Source organism: Poecilia reticulata, linkage group LG2 (assembly GCF_000633615.1).
Source record: "Poecilia reticulata strain Guanapo linkage group LG2, Guppy_female_1.0+MT, whole genome shotgun sequence".
Classification (NCBI taxonomy): domain Eukaryota; kingdom Metazoa; phylum Chordata; class Actinopteri; order Cyprinodontiformes; family Poeciliidae; genus Poecilia; species Poecilia reticulata.
In genome coordinates this window covers 41,974,426-41,991,564 of record NC_024332.1, presented here as the reverse complement: position 1 = coordinate 41,991,564, position 17,139 = coordinate 41,974,426, and the positions used below count along the sequence as shown (strand labels likewise).

Sequence of the window (17,139 nt, the reverse complement as noted above, 5' to 3'; positions counted from 1 at the left end):
ACTCCAATGGGGTTGCCGGGTAACGGCAGAACTCCAATGGGGTTGCCGGGTAACAGCAGAACTCCACTGGGGTTGCCAGGTAACGGCAGGACTCCACTGGGGTTGCCGGGTAACGGCAGAACTCCGCTGCGGTTGCTAGGTGAGGGACAGTGCCTGCTGATTTGTGACATTACATTTGGAATTGGCTCATTTTCAGGCCCCCAACAGCATTACCTTATTTAAAAAAACATCTGCATGTTTTTTTATGTGCCTGGTTTTTGGAAGGAGTAGAATGTAGCATATTTGTAAAGACAATATACTGCAATATATATCAATGTAAATGGTTGATGAATAAAAAGGTCAAAAACAACTTTTTCATTAATACTCAAGAATTATTGGTTCAAAACAAGCTCATATATTTTGCTTTAAAGTTTCTTTTAAGTTATTTTAACTTAAAAGAAACTTTGTCTTAATTCAAGTGGACTAAGATATCTGCATCAGAAACTAGACAAAAAGTTTTGGTAAGATTTTATGTTTTTGCAGTGAAAGTACAATAAGTCATCCTCTTCCTTATATAGTTTTGCTTGTTTGAATATTTAATAAAAATCTGGCAGCAGAACTAGGAGGTTTTTTTCATAAATATAAAAGAATAAGTGACGTAAAACAAACTCCTACATCTGAAAAGTTATTTTGATGAGTGCCTTGGTTTTTAAAAGCGGTAGAGACCCAAATGGAAGTAAAAAAAAAATCAACATTTTCACCAGTAATCATGAATTATTAGCTTAAAACAAGCTCTTATATCTTGCTCAAATGTTACTTTTAAGTTATTTTTGTCTTATTTAATCAGAAACAGGAAAATATTCTTGGTAACATTTTGTTTTTGCAGTGAAGGTACCTCAACTCTTCTTCTCTATATTATTTTTGTTGCTTGTTTGATCGTTTGGATGATGAATAAATAAATAAAATGAGGATTTCTGGGCAGATTTTCTCTGGACTGGCTGCAGGCCCGTTTACGGTGGGACGTCCTGTCTGTCTGGACCCGAACACACAAACCGCCCAATAGGTGCTGCAGTGTTTGCTCTGCACTGAAAACACTCTCCAACTATCAAGTTTTTCTTTCCTTTCTTGCTTTGTTAGGCTTGGGGTGAAAGTTCAGTGGTGGAAAAAAGGGCCGGGGTCACGCGGATCGATTTGGCCCTCTGACACCGGCCCGGGTCGGGGGGGTGGTATTTGGAGGAGAATGACCTCTCAGACACTGTTGCATTTTCGCAGGGCGGATCGGGTTACCCGACCGGGAGCTAACGGGCTTCCGACCCGCTCAGGGCTGTCAGCCGATATCTGCGGAAAGGTCAGAAAAGTCCTGACTGGTTTTCTGCTCACCTACTGATACATTCAAATTATTCATTTTTAATCATTAAATGCCTAAATTATTCCAATTAAATAAATAAAATCCATCATGTAAACTGTTAAGTTTATGTTTTGAATAGCAGTTTAGCTTCAGATAATTTATTATTAAGGGATAATTATCTTGGATCATTTTAAAATAAAAAATTCAGTTTCTTTTTTTTTTTTCATTTCATCTACACTGAAAAAAGAAAACAAGTGGTCCAACTTTAAAAAAGGGTTAATTTGGTACAAGTAATCAAATTAAGTTTGACAAACTTAATTCAGCATGGAGCAAATTAATCAATATCAGCTGATATTAGTCGTTTTTTAACGTGTTATCTGTTCATTTTGTAGAACTGGGCCAACATGAAAAAACACAATTGATTTTTATTTTGTTGCTTTTTTCCAGAAACGGTAAAGAAATAATTATATACCGTACATATAGTAAATGTTATTAATTGGCCACAGCAGCAATATTAATATCAATATCGGCCCAAATTTTTATATCTGTGCATCCCTACAAATGAACTTTTTTTAATGTTGGATCTYGATTCTCTTTTTTCAGTGTAAATAAAGTCCAAATCAGGACAAATTAAACAAAAATCATGTAAATTGTACCAAGAGCAAGAAACAAATAAATCAGATATTCTTGATTAATATTATTTAAGAGGATTGATGAAAATGTTAAGTTTTACTTCAACAAATTATACATTGTTGCATTAAGCCAAGACATAGCTGCACTAAATATGCTAGTTATAAAACTTAACAACATGCACTGTAAATGTTAGTATTTTAGATCTAGTTTTTAGTGCCAATATCTTAGTACACTTGAAATAAAACGAACCTAACAAGTTATTTTCAGAAAGCTACAGGAGCTTGTTTTACTTCAATTATTCTTGAATATTTATTTAGTAAAATATATTTTCAGTTGGAGAATATTTCACTTAAAACAAGATATATCTCCAATGTTATAAGTGAAATATTTAAGAAGTATTTTTTTTTAAAACAAGCCCTAAAAAGTTACTTATTAGTTTTTGTCTTATTTCAACTATGCCAAGATATTCACACTAGAGATTAGACCAAATAAGGTTTTGTGTTTTTACAGTGTAATGTTTGTGTAGACTGAGAGCCCAGATGTATTTTTTAAAAAGCACTGTAAACCAAAATTAAACAACAAATTCACCAAAGTGTCACAAACAGACCCTCCTGATTTAATCCATAAATCAGTAAAAAAAAAATCAGATTTTTTTGTGTGTTTTTATTGTAGTTTTGAATTTGTTTGAATCACATTGATAACCAGACAGTCAGAATAAATGACTGAATTTACAAGATGGCTTTTCAATTTGATTTATTTCAGTTTCTACAGTAACATCTGAACTATTGGAGAGGTTTTCGTCCCTCTTATTAAAAACGTCAAACATAAATATAAGTTTACATAAACATTTTTGGAGGTGGATTCTAGTGGAAAATATCAGTCTAGTGGATTTAGTTTTATGTAAGCAACACAGAAATGCAGCTGTTTTATTAAAAGGAGAGTAAAACCCCCAAACACGGACCCCCTGCTGAGAGATCGGGGGAATTACCAGGCCAATGCTGCCCTCTTGTGGTCAAATCAGGGAATGTTTTCACTTCCCTCCTGGTTTAAAACTATCACAGAGGCTCTAATTAACTATTACACCACATTTATTTATTCCTGCACAAATAAATACATTTATTAATGAGCTGAAAGGCTCTGAAAATAAGTACGTGAGTGTTTCTGAACATTTTAAGTCAAATGTATTTGTGTATTCCAGCTTCAAGTGCTTTATACAGTCATTAGTGATGAAACAAGTAATAAACATTACATTTTGTCAAAAATAATAATAATGAAGCACCTTAAAATATGTCAATCAGTCTTACAGATCAAAGGTAACCGAAAACATAATTTTACAGTTTGACATTTCAAAACTAAATTTCATGGAAACAATTTAAAAAGAAATGTTTTTCGGGAAGGAGGTTTCGGCGTGAGGATGACGACGGCGTTTTGACCGTAGTGATTTATTTCACAAAACTCCACTGGAAACACTTTTTCACATGATCAACAACCGGATGTTGTTACTGATGCAAATCATGAAGAACAAGAAGAAGAAGAAGGCTGGAAGTAGTTGGAGGATCATGTCTTAAATAAGAAGTTAACTTCTTATTTAGTGGAAACACCAATTGCAAAATTGTGTTGTTGTTTTTTTCGACATTAGTGGAATATTGGCAAAGTTTTGCGCACATTTGTAATGGAAAAGCAGCTATTGATAATAAAAATTGTGTAATTTGGAATTGCAAAAATAAACGTGCTTAATGGAAACTTTTTTTTTTTTGCGTCAGGAGTCACGTGATCAACAACCGGATGTTACTACTGGCAGAAAAATGGTAGACGACAGGAAGTGGTGCAGCATGTTTTTAATGACTTATTGGTGAACAAACTTATTCAGTAACTACTTTATTTGCATTTATTTAATGAAAACAAGCAAAAATAAATACATTTTTAAAAAGCCCTTAATTATTATCCTGTCATTCTGTTAATTTGGACATTTTTGGCGCATTTATTTGTTTTGAAAACTTCAAACATAATTTGTGTCCTGAAGACTTTGGACTTGATTTTGTCTCCCGGTGTGAAACTCGAGTCTTAGTAACTTTATTTATCTGGTAATAAAGAGTTAAAGACGCTGTTATGTGAGCTACAGACTGCAGCTGCTGTGTGTTTTACTCTGAAAGAATTAGCTTGATTATTTTCCATTGATGATGGTGGATATTATGGGATGTTCTAATAATCTATTCATGTTTGTTGTAACTTCATAATAATGTTTCTCCAATTGAAAACTGTTTAAATGACTTTGAATCATTTCAGAACAAAATAAATCGTAACTAACAGACTCTGGTAGACTGTAGCTGCTAAGCTAGCTTCTACATCACAAGACCGGTCCGGTCTGTAATTTCAAAATAAAAGTACTTCCTGTTCCACTATTGCTAACATTTTTAAAGGTTCTCCGTTTTATTTATTTTATAAATAAAAACACAAGACTGTTAGAAAAGGAAGTAATGAGGATGAATACATTGTCTTTTGATTGGATGTTTGTGGAAAAGGACATTTTAAAAAAAGTATATTTTTCAATATGTGACCAGTAATATAGATCTAAAAATATATTTTACTGGTGCTTTAAGTGTCAATCTGGGGGGGAAAGCTACTAAAAACCTGCATTTCTGCATTTTTCATGTTTTTAACCAAACCGTTTCTCCCAACTGCAGGTGCAGATATAGACTGAGAGTTTCATTCTTAGATTTAGGTCTTAATCTGGGGTAGCGGAAGCAAGATTTACTCAGTTCATTCAGTTTTCAAAGATAATAACTGCAGTAAATGTGTAATATTCAGACACTAGCATATGATTGAAACATTACTTAGAATCAAACATCAAAGTCAAGTTAGTGGTCAACATCAGAGCAGCAGCTTCTGTCCCTATGCATTAAACAAAACACAATAAATGACCCTAAGCAAACTACACAGCAAAACACTGTTTATAGCAATGAGTAGTTGTAAATTAAACAAATTAAAATGCACATTAGTAATGATGCTAATTCAAAATATATGCAAAACATTTCAAGAATTACACACAAATCCATGTATATAATTAAATTTGTCTAAAAGATATGTTAGAATATAATCCTTGCGAAGAAAACTTTGAAGATTTCTGAATTTCAAGTCAAAAACTTTTAACTTTTAAATCTCATAAATTGACACATTTTTCTTGAAAATTTGTGAAATTAATCTATCAATTTCTGAGTTTTTTCCAACAAATTTTTGACTTTTCAAAATCAGAAATGTTCTTGTTTTTTCTAGAAAATTTCAAAATTTGCGAGAAAAATACTTGAAAATTTCTGAATTTCAAAAGTCAAAAATATTTGACTTGGAAATTCAAATATTTCATGAGTCAGAAGCTTTCAGCTTTTGGAACCCAGAAATGTTTTTGTTTTTCTAGAAAATTTCTGAGATTAATCTTATAATTTCAGATTTTTTTTTCTAGCAAATTTTTGACTTTTGAAACCCAGAAATTTATGTTTCTTCTCAAAAATTTCAGAGATTTTTGGCAGAAATTTACTCCTCCATTTCTTATCTACAAATAGCCTTCATATGCCAAAACAAGACGACATTTTCATATATAATAATAACTAAACCACTGAAAGCTATTATTCCATAATATTATTATGTAGCACCCAGAAAGAGCTTTTCCCTGGGAGATCATGCAGAAATACTTCTGGGATTTGAACTTTCTTCCTTTAGACCAGTAAGTCTTGGATTTTAATTCATTGTAGCTTCTGAGCATCTCCTGCTTTCCATTTTCTTTCTGTGACACCCGGGACGTGTTTATATGCTCCTTCTGGGTTTTTCTGCTGATTTATGGAGGATTTCGGGGAAAACTCCCCGGGGGGGAAGGATTGATTCCTGGGGAAAAGCCGAACATAATCTCATCACATTCCTCCTCCTTTTGATCACTTTCTCCTCGTCCAGGAATCTCACATGGAATACATAAAACTGTGCAGAAATTATCACGGTAATAATTTTCCTGCCACCAGATGGCATTCAAAGGAAACTCTGAGCGTGGGAGGAAGAAAATCACTGGGAGGTGTTTCCCAAAAGAGGAGGAGAAAAGGGGGGGGGGAAAAACCCAGAGAGGGACAGCAGAGAAAATGGACCGAGAGCTTTCCGTACAGACGCATGTGGTCAGGAATGTTTCCATCCCTGCTTCACAAAGTAAAACCTCTTCCTCCGCTCTCTGTCTCGTTCCCGTTTCCTTGGCATGAACGGCTCCTCTGTTTGCGTTTGCAGTGACTTTCTCCAGCCGGGATCTGGATAGATGTGGAAACTTCTCTCAGCGCCAGAGGAAGCCGGATAGATCAGCCTGGAAGCAGACGGCTGCAGCCGCCAGCCCAACACAGTGAGTTTTACAAGCATGCACTGCAAAAACACAAAATGTTAACAAGTACTTTTGGTCTAGGTTCAACTGAAAACGGCTCATTTCACTTTAAATGAGACAAAACTAACGTAAAAGTAACTTCACAGCAAGAAATAGGAGCTTGTTTTAGTCAATAATTCCTTAATATTGATGGAAAATTACTAAACTCATTAGACGATTATATTGGAAGAATATGTTTTATTAAAAGTGAACAAATCTGCCAGGATAACTAGTAATTTTTCATCAATATTCAAGACTTAAAACAAGCCGCTGCAGCTTGCAGAAAAGTTACATAACTTAGTTTTGTCCTATTTCTCGTGTACGAAGATATTTGCACTAAATATAGACCAAAAATATTTAGTAAGATTTGGTGTTATTGGAATGTAGAATGGAGAAAAGATTTCCTACACTGTAAAAATCTTTCCAAGTATTTTTGGTATAGTTTCTAGTGCAAATATCCTGTACAAAAGAAATACGACAAAACTAACTTACAAGTAACTTTTCAGCAACATATAGAAGCTTGTTTTAAGTCAACGATCCTTTAATACTCATTAAGAAATTATTATTTTTTTAAGTTTTAGTTGCACCAGAGTTAGTTTTGTCTTATTTCAAGTGGTCTAAGATATTTGCACTGAACTAGAAATTACCACATCTGTTGATTTTAAACTGATTTTTGGATTAGAAAAGAGTAGGGAATACCTTAACTGCAAAAATGCATCATTTTTTACTCTAAACTGTATTAAAAAAGAGTTTCTTTTATTCTGAAAGTACAATCAGAGCTTTGTGTAATTTAGGAAACAGAACTGTTCTTTATCAAATAATCATTTCCTGCAGCTACAACTTTAAAAGTGGAAATAAAAGTGAGGTCAGCTAATAAAAAACTGAAAAGTTTTAGTCTTACTAATTTGTCGACTGTCGCTGGTTCATCTGCTGATTCATTTGAGTCTTTTTTTTTCTGCAAGAATGAGTCAAAAGTCAAAGTTATGTAACAAAAAAAAGTGCTCATAAACAAGAACTGTGGTGAAACTGAGTGAAAATCAGAGAAAATCCAGAGGAAAGCAGTGAAAAATGCTCAGAAAATACCTTTTATGAGGAACCAGTTCAGAAAAAGAACTGGTTCAGAGTTGAACTTCTGTCTAGATTCAAGAATCTGTTTCAAAGCTGTAAGAGAATAAAATAATTGATTTTGAGTCGACACATGGTTCAGGAATCTGTTTGAGAATCAGGAATCTGTTCAGGACTTTCTTCAGATTTGGGAATCTGTTCAGAGCAATACTTTGTTCAGAACCAAGAATCAGTTCAAAATGTGATGCAGAAGTCATTCACTGACTTTGGGTCTGAACCAAAGGATGACATTGGGCCAGAAAGAGAACGGTATGCACCATCATCACTTTATAAAAGGTTATTTTGATCACTAATGAATCGACTAAAAACTGCAATGGAATCGCTTACATTTGCATCCCACAGTCAAAACAACTGGATGTTACTGCTGGCGGAAACAACAAAGAAGAAAACAGGAAGTAGGAAAAAATCAGTGTGGGATGTTTTTTAACTTATCCAGGACTGGTTTTAATTGCATTTCTTATTTGATGAAAACACCACAATTACGACATGGTGTTGTTTTTCTCGACATCAGCGATATGTGGTCATATATTTTGCACATAGTTGTTACGGAAACACAGCTATTGACACCAGCGTGGCAGGGATGTCTTGGTGTGAAGACGGATGAGAAACGGTGGAGCGGAGGTGCTGAGAATGAGACAGGAGGATTAGGGTGGGTGGCTGCGGCGTAGCATGATGTCACAGGAATGCATCGAGCCTCGCCTTTAACAAGCCGAGAGCGTGTGGAGAGCCGGCCACATCACGGCCTAATTAACTCTTTATTCCTCCRTTTTCCATCTGCGTCTGATGTGCGACTAATCCTTACCAGCCTGGAAAACGTCTGTTCCTTTAAAACTAAACCGGTACGGAGTGGAATAAACGAATCCGGATTCTCACTAAAACATGGTCGGYTAGCATCCGTTTGGTTGAAACGGAGGGAAAGGAAAGATGAYGATGATGGTGGAGACAGCAGGAACAGATGCAGAGTGAAGGATAATGACTGACATGGTGTGTGGGAAAGCTCGGCCCCAGCAGCAGCTGGAGAGACGATGACTAACATCAGCAGTGAGGTAAGATGGCTGCGTGGAGGGCAGCTGCTTCTGTAAACCAACCTCACTGAGGTCACACTTATTTATGGAGGCCGCATCATGCTTCCAGATCTGGGAATTAGATGGCAAGCTTTAATTTAGCCTCAGGTCAGGCATTTCACTTCCTTCTTAACCCCTTCTTCTAAAACTCCTCTCTGTCATTTGAGAAAACTAACTCTGTAAAGCTCAAGACTTGCCGTATTTTCTGGACTACAAATCACATTTGTTTAGAAGTTGTCAAACATGAGGGAGCTCTAATTCTCGTGTGCCTTCACGGTTCTTGAAACTTTGTAACGGATGGCCAGCTTGGCAGGCGGTTGCTATGGAGTTGCTATGGCAACAATAAACAAGCCACAATCTTGGAACTAGCTCTCCCCTCGTTCCCGTCTAACATATAAACAAGATAAGTACATTACAACTATTACTCCATTGCAGTTTTTTAGTTCTCTACMCTTATTCTCTGTGTAATTCTGAGATATTTACTGTAGTACTTACTGCCAAACTAGCTAAATTAGCTTAGCTAATGTAGCTTTTTTTTTCTGCTAGCTAAGGGTTCAGTGGTGCAGATCACTTCCTGTTCAGACTTGCGAGAACTATGAATTGATAGGTTTGGTGAGAGGTTGTGTTTAGTTTTCTGCTTTTTAAAGGTGACCTATGATGCTTCCTTCAACAGGTTAGCATAGGTTTCTGGTCTAAAGAAAATATGTTCATTGCATTTTTTAGACAAATYATTCCCAGATAGTGAGATTTTCTTTCAGAATGAGCTGTTTTAGGGCATCTTGTCACTTTCAAACCAAATAATCTGCCGCTRGCCACGCCCTCCCAWCTCAGCATTTACACTCACATGTGAAAATGGCCACAAATGCACAATTATACAACCCTATATCTATGAAAAGGAGAAGTAGAGCCCTCTGCRCAACCAACAAGAATGCAGCAAATGGTTTCTGGATGGTAAGTCAACAACMAAACACTTGTCTTTTCCTGCATTRAGCAGTAAAACCTGACCAAACKTGCTGGAGTTCCACTTGGGTTGCTAGGTGACGGGCTGGYCTTAGCTGGGGTTGCTAGGTAACAGCTGAGTGCCTGTTGAATGTGACTCAATGTTCAGGAGGTTTTTGAAATGGTTCATTGTCCAGACACCAAAAAACATGAACTTGTTGCCAAAAAATGGTCAGATGTTTTTATTTAAGTACTGGCTTTTTTTGTTTTGTTTTTTTGTTGTTGTTTTTTTTTTAGAAACAGTAGAGACCTGAAAAGAAGCATAAAAATGTGAAAATGTGAATTTTGCATAATAGGGTTAGGGTTAGGTCTCCTTTAACGCGTCAGTCAAAGAATGCATCATAAAGTAGAAAAAAAACAAATGAGTCGCAGGAAGCCAAACTATGAATAAAACTTTGTCTTGTCATGTTAAAGTTTATTTATATACCACTTTGACAACAACCTGAGCTGACCAAAGTGCTTCACAATAATTACATTATCATAGATATGTATGGTAAAATAWGAAATAAAATTAAGTTTAAYAAAACAATAAAGTAGTTCAGAAAATACTGCAATAAAAGTGCAGAAAGCATTAGCTCTTACTTTGGTATTCCAAGTGGTTTCTGAACCAACAGGGAACTTAAAACAAAGTTCTGGATCTACTCTTAGTTGCACATATTMTTAGAAAACTSTAAAGAAATCTAATTTCATCTGACGGTATACAGGATGTCATCATAGACTGGAGCAACTGCTTTGTAATTGCAGAGGTATCTCTCCTCTATCCCTCCGTTCTGCTCTAAAGATGGCCATAAATGTGAACTCCTCCACTGGAGGCAGAGACTCATCCCAGCCCTGAAGGCAGCATTCCTYTGCTTTTCCAGTTGGGAACCATGGAGACTGACGGGAGCTAACCAAGGCTCCAAGAAGACATCCGTACATTTAAACTCTTCCTCATTGTCTTCTTGATGACATTTCTTGAATACAAAACGTTGTTAACGTGTTCAGAATCTGGAATGTGGGTAAACCAGACCCTTGGTCTTCATGGGATTCGGGAACCACAGTATGATGTCAGCATTTGACCATACAGTTTYTTTAGGAATGAGATGAAGACCAGTCACAGTCGGTTTTGTCCCTGTTTTACTTTCCTTGTCAGAGTTATAAGAACTGCTATGTTTTTGGAGCGTAGTCAAAGTTTGAGGTCCAGCCACGCCCCTTTTGCAAGCATGAAAAGTCACGATTTTGATAACTTCATATCCTCTATGCCTCAGAAGCAAACACAACAATTTTCAAGTCGATCAGTCAAAACCTTTACGAGGAGTTTGATGAATACAGAGGTCAAAATTAGCCAAATCATTGTCAAAATCACAAGTTCAATCCAACATGGCCGACTTCCTGTTTCTTCTAGAGCGTGGGTGTAAAAGGTTTTGGGAAGTTCTACAAGTGTACCAAATTTCATGCCTCTACAATAAACTAAGCTTAATGACGAGGGTGTCTTGAAAGTTACAGGTGGGGGGCGCTGTTGAGCTACTTCTCAAGGAACTTTTGTGAAACCTTTAAAATATGTAAATAATAAATATGACATACAACTGAAAAAATATGCAAAACTCTGAGTTTACATGAATGTCTAGGCCTCCAAAAAACCAATTCATTTAGTGGAAGAATAATAAGAAACAAAGATGCAWTAGGCCTTAGCAGCGCATTTGCTGATTGGCCGAATAATTGGCTGCTTTGGAAATCCCAGCCAATGGACCTTACCACAGGGGCCGCGTTTCATTGGCTAATGCCCATTTTACGTCACAGCGCAGCTCCCACGTGCGTGACCGTCTCACAARCACAAGCTACAGTAGTAAAACATGCTAATGTACATTGTGGACTAGCAGACCGGCAGAAAGTTTTTGCGTCAGGACTCGAAAAAGAATGGTACTCCACCGTCAGTGGGGTATCTGCACAGGCGATGTCAGGTATCCTGATCGTGTTTGTGGAACTAAAGTTCACAGATTTCCAAAATTTGAAACGGAATGCCTTRCTTGGATTAAAGCTTGTGCACGACCGCGTTTTTCAGCTCAACCATCATAGGATCAATAAGAACAAAGGAGTGTCTGCTGGTGTAAGTATTATTGCTTTGCTTTCTTTGTGTTTAGTGAATGAAAAAAGAAAGTCAATAATAAACACATCCATTATGAAAACCTTTTAGCCAAGTAGAGCATAATGGCAGTACCGATACAACTTTTACACCTTGAAGCCTGTCTGTTAGTCTTACGGTAGCTGAACAGATCAATATGCAATGTGTACCGTATCTGACATACATTAAAGATTTTATTTTACCTGAAAAGGCTTTTTACTAAACTAATCRTGTTAGCCACGCTAATTGTGTTAGCCTCCAAGCCTCCAAGTACCGTGTATCAGGCCTAGGCACATACGAACATTTGCCAACAGAARTCACCSTCAAAAGCATGAATGCCCGACTTACCCAGCCTTGCAAGAACAATAGGCGTCAGTGATCTTGTCCACAGCTATATTTATGCTGAGGGTGTGAGGATCTGTGTTCCTCATCGACTGGTAGCATTTAGCTGTGACGAGCACAATGTTGGAGGCATCGCGTGGCTCAAACACCTTGATGTCGTCCAAAAAAGATGACATGAACTTGTTGGTTCCCCTGTCCATTGTCRTGGCTGATATKTTTTGGAAATCCGGCAGAAATGCTACAMTAATCGACTCAGAAATACTCTGCAGAGTCAGTCGRAATGAAAAATGCCATGTTTACAGATAGAAACTAAGCACTGCGAGGCTTTGTTTGTGAGACATGCAGYCAYGTGRGACTTTCGAGGGGCGTTTCTGGGCGGAGCTTGGTAAGGTCCATAGGATGTCAAGTAGCATTTCAGCTTTTTTTGCTTTGAAAATGTAAGCTATGTTCTAAAAAAAACCTCTCATATCTTGCAAGAAAGCTCCCTGTAAGTTAGTTTTGTCTTCTTTTAAGTTCACTGCAATGTTTCTACTAGAAACCAGACCAAAATACTTGGTAAGATTTGGTGTTTTTGCAGTGTATGGACCTTCTCTGGCCAAACCTTGTTATTCTAAAAGTCTATTGGCAGACCTAACTCATGTCGCCATGTTGAAATTAGAAACGTCAGCCTTTTAAACAAGTTAAAGTTTTACATTGTCCTGCCAGAAACATTAACATTTAACGTTCTAACCGGGAACTGTAGAGTCTGGGATGGAAATGTTCRGTTTTATTTGAATTTCTCTGACGTTGGGGTGAAATTTCTGGSATGTCRCTTTTTTTTGGTTAGATTTTCACCCCAAACATYCAATTCCAGGGGTTCAGTGAAGGCATCAGGGTGTGAAGTTGAAGTTGTTTTGATGTATTTTTGATTTGTTTAGGTGGACGCATCAACATCCACTCTAAAAAGATTAATTTATTATCAAAAAACTTTTTAATGAATTTTTCATGCATCAAAATGTCAGTACCAGGAGAAAACATCAGATCATCCTAAAGAGTCGAGGAAAGTTGGATAAACAATAAGCCTGGAAAGTTCTCSRCKCACAGAAAGAGAGTATGGAAAAGTAAGCGTTGCTTTTCCACTTTTCCGCTCGCTCTTCCTGAATGAAGCCTGTGTTTTAGTTAATGTGGCTGGCCGATGTGCAGCGTGGCACACCAGCTCATGCCAGCGGCAGCAACTCGGCCTGGTCTCCATTAAAGTCAAATAAGTGGCTCAATTATGTGTGCACGTGTGTGTGCATGTGTGAAATGGAGGGCCGGAGCTGGATGAGAAATAAAAAGAAGAAACGTTCAGCTGGAGCTGGCGTCCACATGTTGTAAAGTTCAGCCTGGAAGCTGCTGCAGGTTACAAAAAGCTCCTTTCTTAGATTCTAACGGGCAAATATGATGTAAAATTCACATTTTGCAGGGTTTTTTGTTCTTCCATTTGGGTCTGCTTCTAAAAACAGCAAAAGTGCTTAAAAATAAACACCCAGATGTTTTTTCTCAATCAGTTCGTGTTTTTTGCTGTCTGGAAAATGAGCAGTTTGAAAAACCTCCTGAATGTAAAGTCACAAATCAGCAGGAACTTCCCCTCACTGAACCAAACTATTGCCTAGCAACCGTAGCAGAACTCCACCCATCACCTAGCAACCAAAGCTGAGCTCCAGCACGTTTGGTCATCTGGTTTTAAAGGTGCATGCACTGCACAATGGCTGCTGGAAAAGGCAGGGGTTCAATTGTTGATTTACCATCCTGATAGCTCTTAATTCATTCCTGTTGGTTGTGCAGGAGGCTCCACTTCCACTATTCAGTTCCAAACTAAACAGAAGGTTTTCTGTCTTCAGTGGCCGCACTGAACCCTCCTTTAAATTGGTCACTTTGTTTTTTTATTTTGCAGTTCGACCTTCCASCCCGTGAAGATGTAGTCAGCTCGRTTTCCATGGGGATGCCTCCAAACGCGGCGCGCTCTGCCTTGTTGCCATGGTCGCTGTGGTTGATGTTCGCGCTGACCTCTGACTGCCAGCCGATGCTCTCCGCCCCTGAAGCGGCGAACGCCACGCTGCTATTCGACAGCGGCGCCGGCCTGCGGACCTGCAGCTGCCCGGCTCTGGTCCCGGACTGCGACGAGGACCAGGCCGACTCCCGGTGCCGCTGCAGCACCGTCCCGCGGTCATCCCTGGACCGCGCCAGCCTCGGGCGGACCGTGGCGGTGTGGGTGTGGGAGCTGTGGGTGCTGGAGGAACTGCTCAACAGCAGCGCCGTCACTCATCTGCGGCTGTCGTTCTGCGGCGTGGAGTCGCTGCAGAGCCGGCAGCTGGTTCTGCTCGGGCTGCGGACCCTCAGCGTTCACAGCGCCGCCCCCGGAGCGCCGTACCCCGACCAGGAAATCAGGATTTCGCYGTCTGCCGGGTCGGCGCCGGAGCTGGACTCCTCCACTTCCCACCACATGAGCTTCGTCGACGTCGGCRTTCTGAACGGACTGTCGGCTCTGAAGGCGTACAGCGTCATCGGGCCGCCGCTTCACACCTTCTCCCAGTTCTTCCCACACCTGGTTTTCCCACTGGAGTCCAAGGAAAACTCCTCAGAAGCGTCACAGCAGACGCTCATCACGTTCGTGTACTGAAGGAGCAGAATGTTACCGAGAAAATATTTCACATGTGGATACAAGCACAAACATTAGCAAGCTCAGGTTGCATGTTTCTCATATTTCCCATTAGCATCACTGCCATTTTTCAAAATGGCCGCCGTTTTTGAGGGTTTGGGCCACACCATCAAGAGATTATGTGAGAATAAAGTCAAAATGTTTTGACTTCATTCTCACAACATCATGACTCTCTTCTAGAAATATTAATTTATTCTCAAAATATTTCAGCTTTATTCTCATAATGTTTCGTCCTTTTTGTCTTGAGATATTCTGACTCTTTTCTGGTATTATTGTAACTTTATTACAGTACTTGCTGTTTGTAAATCTCAATCAAGTAGAAAAATATGTAGACTTGCAACACAGACTTACAGTCGTCTTAATGGTTAGCKTTAGCCTCCGCTACTTTGTGTGTTTCACAGCTTAGCGTTAGCTTCCCATGATTTGTTTTTAGCAGTTTAGTGTTAGCTTCTGGGAATTTTTTGATGGTAGTGTTAGCTTCAGCTAGTTGTTTTATCTTTAGCTGTGTAGTGTTAGCTTCCAGACATTTTTATGTTCAGCTTTAGCTTCTGAAAATGTTTTATGTCTTTAGTGGTTTAGCATTAGCATAGCTAAGCATCTTTTCAGCGAATTAGTGGTTTGTGAACCTAACTTTTAGACAGCTGTGCCCGCTACTGGCAAAAACTACTGCCGATTTTAGTGCAAACATTTTCTCCATTACAACCATGGCGGCCATTTTGAAAAATGTCCGCCAGAAAAACAAAGCACAAGATCAAGAAAATACAAATGATTTCCAATGTTTAAATTTGACATCAAATATATTTATCTAATTGTCAATTTTATTGCAAACATTAATTTTCCATGACAACCTTGGTAGGCATTTTGAAAAATGAGGAAATGTAATTTCTATSGGTCCAATTATGCATGATTTGACACCAAAATTATTTATCTGTGATAAATATCAGCAGATTTAGTGCAAAAGTAGATTTTCATTGACGACAATGATGGCGGCCATTTTGAATTTTGTGCCCAGTTTGGTTCTTGTATCCACATGTGAAAGATTTTTGTAAAATATTCAGTTATCTGCTGCACTATAAAAAGTTCTCATCTACAGGCTGAAAAAAAGGAAAATTAGGCTGAAAGTTGTAGATAAATGGTTGGAATATTTTATATTTTCTGTCAGTTAGTAGAAATCTCTCACCAGTCATTGGCCTTTTATTGTTTTATTGTCATTTTTACATGAATTCATCCCTTTTTTTAGATTTACTGAAAAACATTATTTCTGTTATCTCAAGCTTAACCATATTTCCAGTAGTTTTCAGCTTTTTATTTACCTTCCATAATGTATTAACCTTAAAGCTCAATTCTTTGCATGACCTCTAAGGTACGACATCAATATGAAGCTAATTTTACTGCAGAAAATGTTGTCAGACCTGCTCACTAAAACTGGGTTTTATTGATCACATGCATCCCATCCTGCACAAATCCACTCCGACGACGTCTGAAAAACAATTTACCAGAAACATAAATCATGTTGGGACGTAGAGGAGCGCTTTCATTCCTGCTCTGCTTGTGAAGCTTTAGTTGATTTTTTTGTTCTGTATTTTGAAATATTTGCCCTTTTTTTTTTTTTGCTGCTGTGGCTGGGTGTGATAATTTTACTAGAGCTGTGCAATATTTTATATTTTGGTTGAATACTAACTAGATATGGAATCAGTATCATCAATACTGATACTTTATCTAAATTTTATATATCATAAAATGTCTCATCTTTAGGCATTTTTGTGGATTTTTCCTTTGAATTATTTTTGTTCAAACTGTAGAAAATACTCTAAGATATTAACATGACAGAACAAATTTGTTCAAAAGTACCATCAAAATCATCAATAAATATCAAAATGATGGTYAATTTTYCATTAATTTATTTCAAAATCAATTCTATAAACAGTCTAAGTTTTAACCTTCATTTGAAGGAACTCAGTGTTTCGGCTGTTTTGCAGTTTTCTGGAAGTTAGTTTGTAAACTAACAGACTTGTTACTYTACTAAAGATAAACACAGATGAGTTYYTSTAGATTTCATTCATCCTCTAAATCTTGAAATGTTCTTCAGGTGATAGAAGGCCGACTTTGTAACCGTCTTTATGTCTCTCAGAAGGTTCAGCTCCATTTTAACAAAACATTACCAGCTTTATTTTTATTTGCTCCATTTTTAAACCTAATTCTGTGCTCATTCACACCTCACCCATTCACCCTGCATGTAGTGGATGAATGGATGATTTATTAGTTCCCTGATTTCTTTGTTTGGTTTCCTGAAATTAACTCAGTCCAGTTAGTCTTTTCAATCGGCTTCAAGTCAAATCCTCTCTAGATGTTTTGTTTTTCGATTATTTTTGTCGCATCCTGTTTCAAGATTCTAATTTAGGATCTTTGTTTCTGGATTTTCCGTTTTTTACAGCGTCTTATCTTTTCCTTACAGTGTAATAAAGTCGGTTTGCTCATCTA

The 17,139-nt window shown here is 37.7% G+C and overlaps 1 protein-coding gene across 7 annotated transcripts in view; it reads left to right on the top strand.

The window, feature by feature from the left end:
* Positions 1-17,139, top strand: part of LOC103461792 (uncharacterized protein C21orf62 homolog) — a 60,450-nt gene extending 43,311 nt beyond the window's left edge. For 5 of the 7 annotated variants that reach the window (XM_017303760.1, XM_017303759.1, XM_008404149.2 and 2 more), the window contains 2 exons: positions 6,221-6,329; positions 13,894-17,139. In XM_017303760.1, the coding sequence (XP_017159249.1) occupies positions 13,936-14,619 (684 nt within the window). In that variant the 5' untranslated portion in view covers positions 6,221-6,329; positions 13,894-13,935 and the 3' untranslated portion in view covers positions 14,620-17,139. Of the gene's footprint in view, positions 1-5,688; positions 6,146-6,220; positions 6,330-7,196; positions 8,519-13,893 lie in introns of those variants that run through there. The other 2 variants (XM_008404148.2, XM_008404146.2) reach the window with 2 other exon arrangements.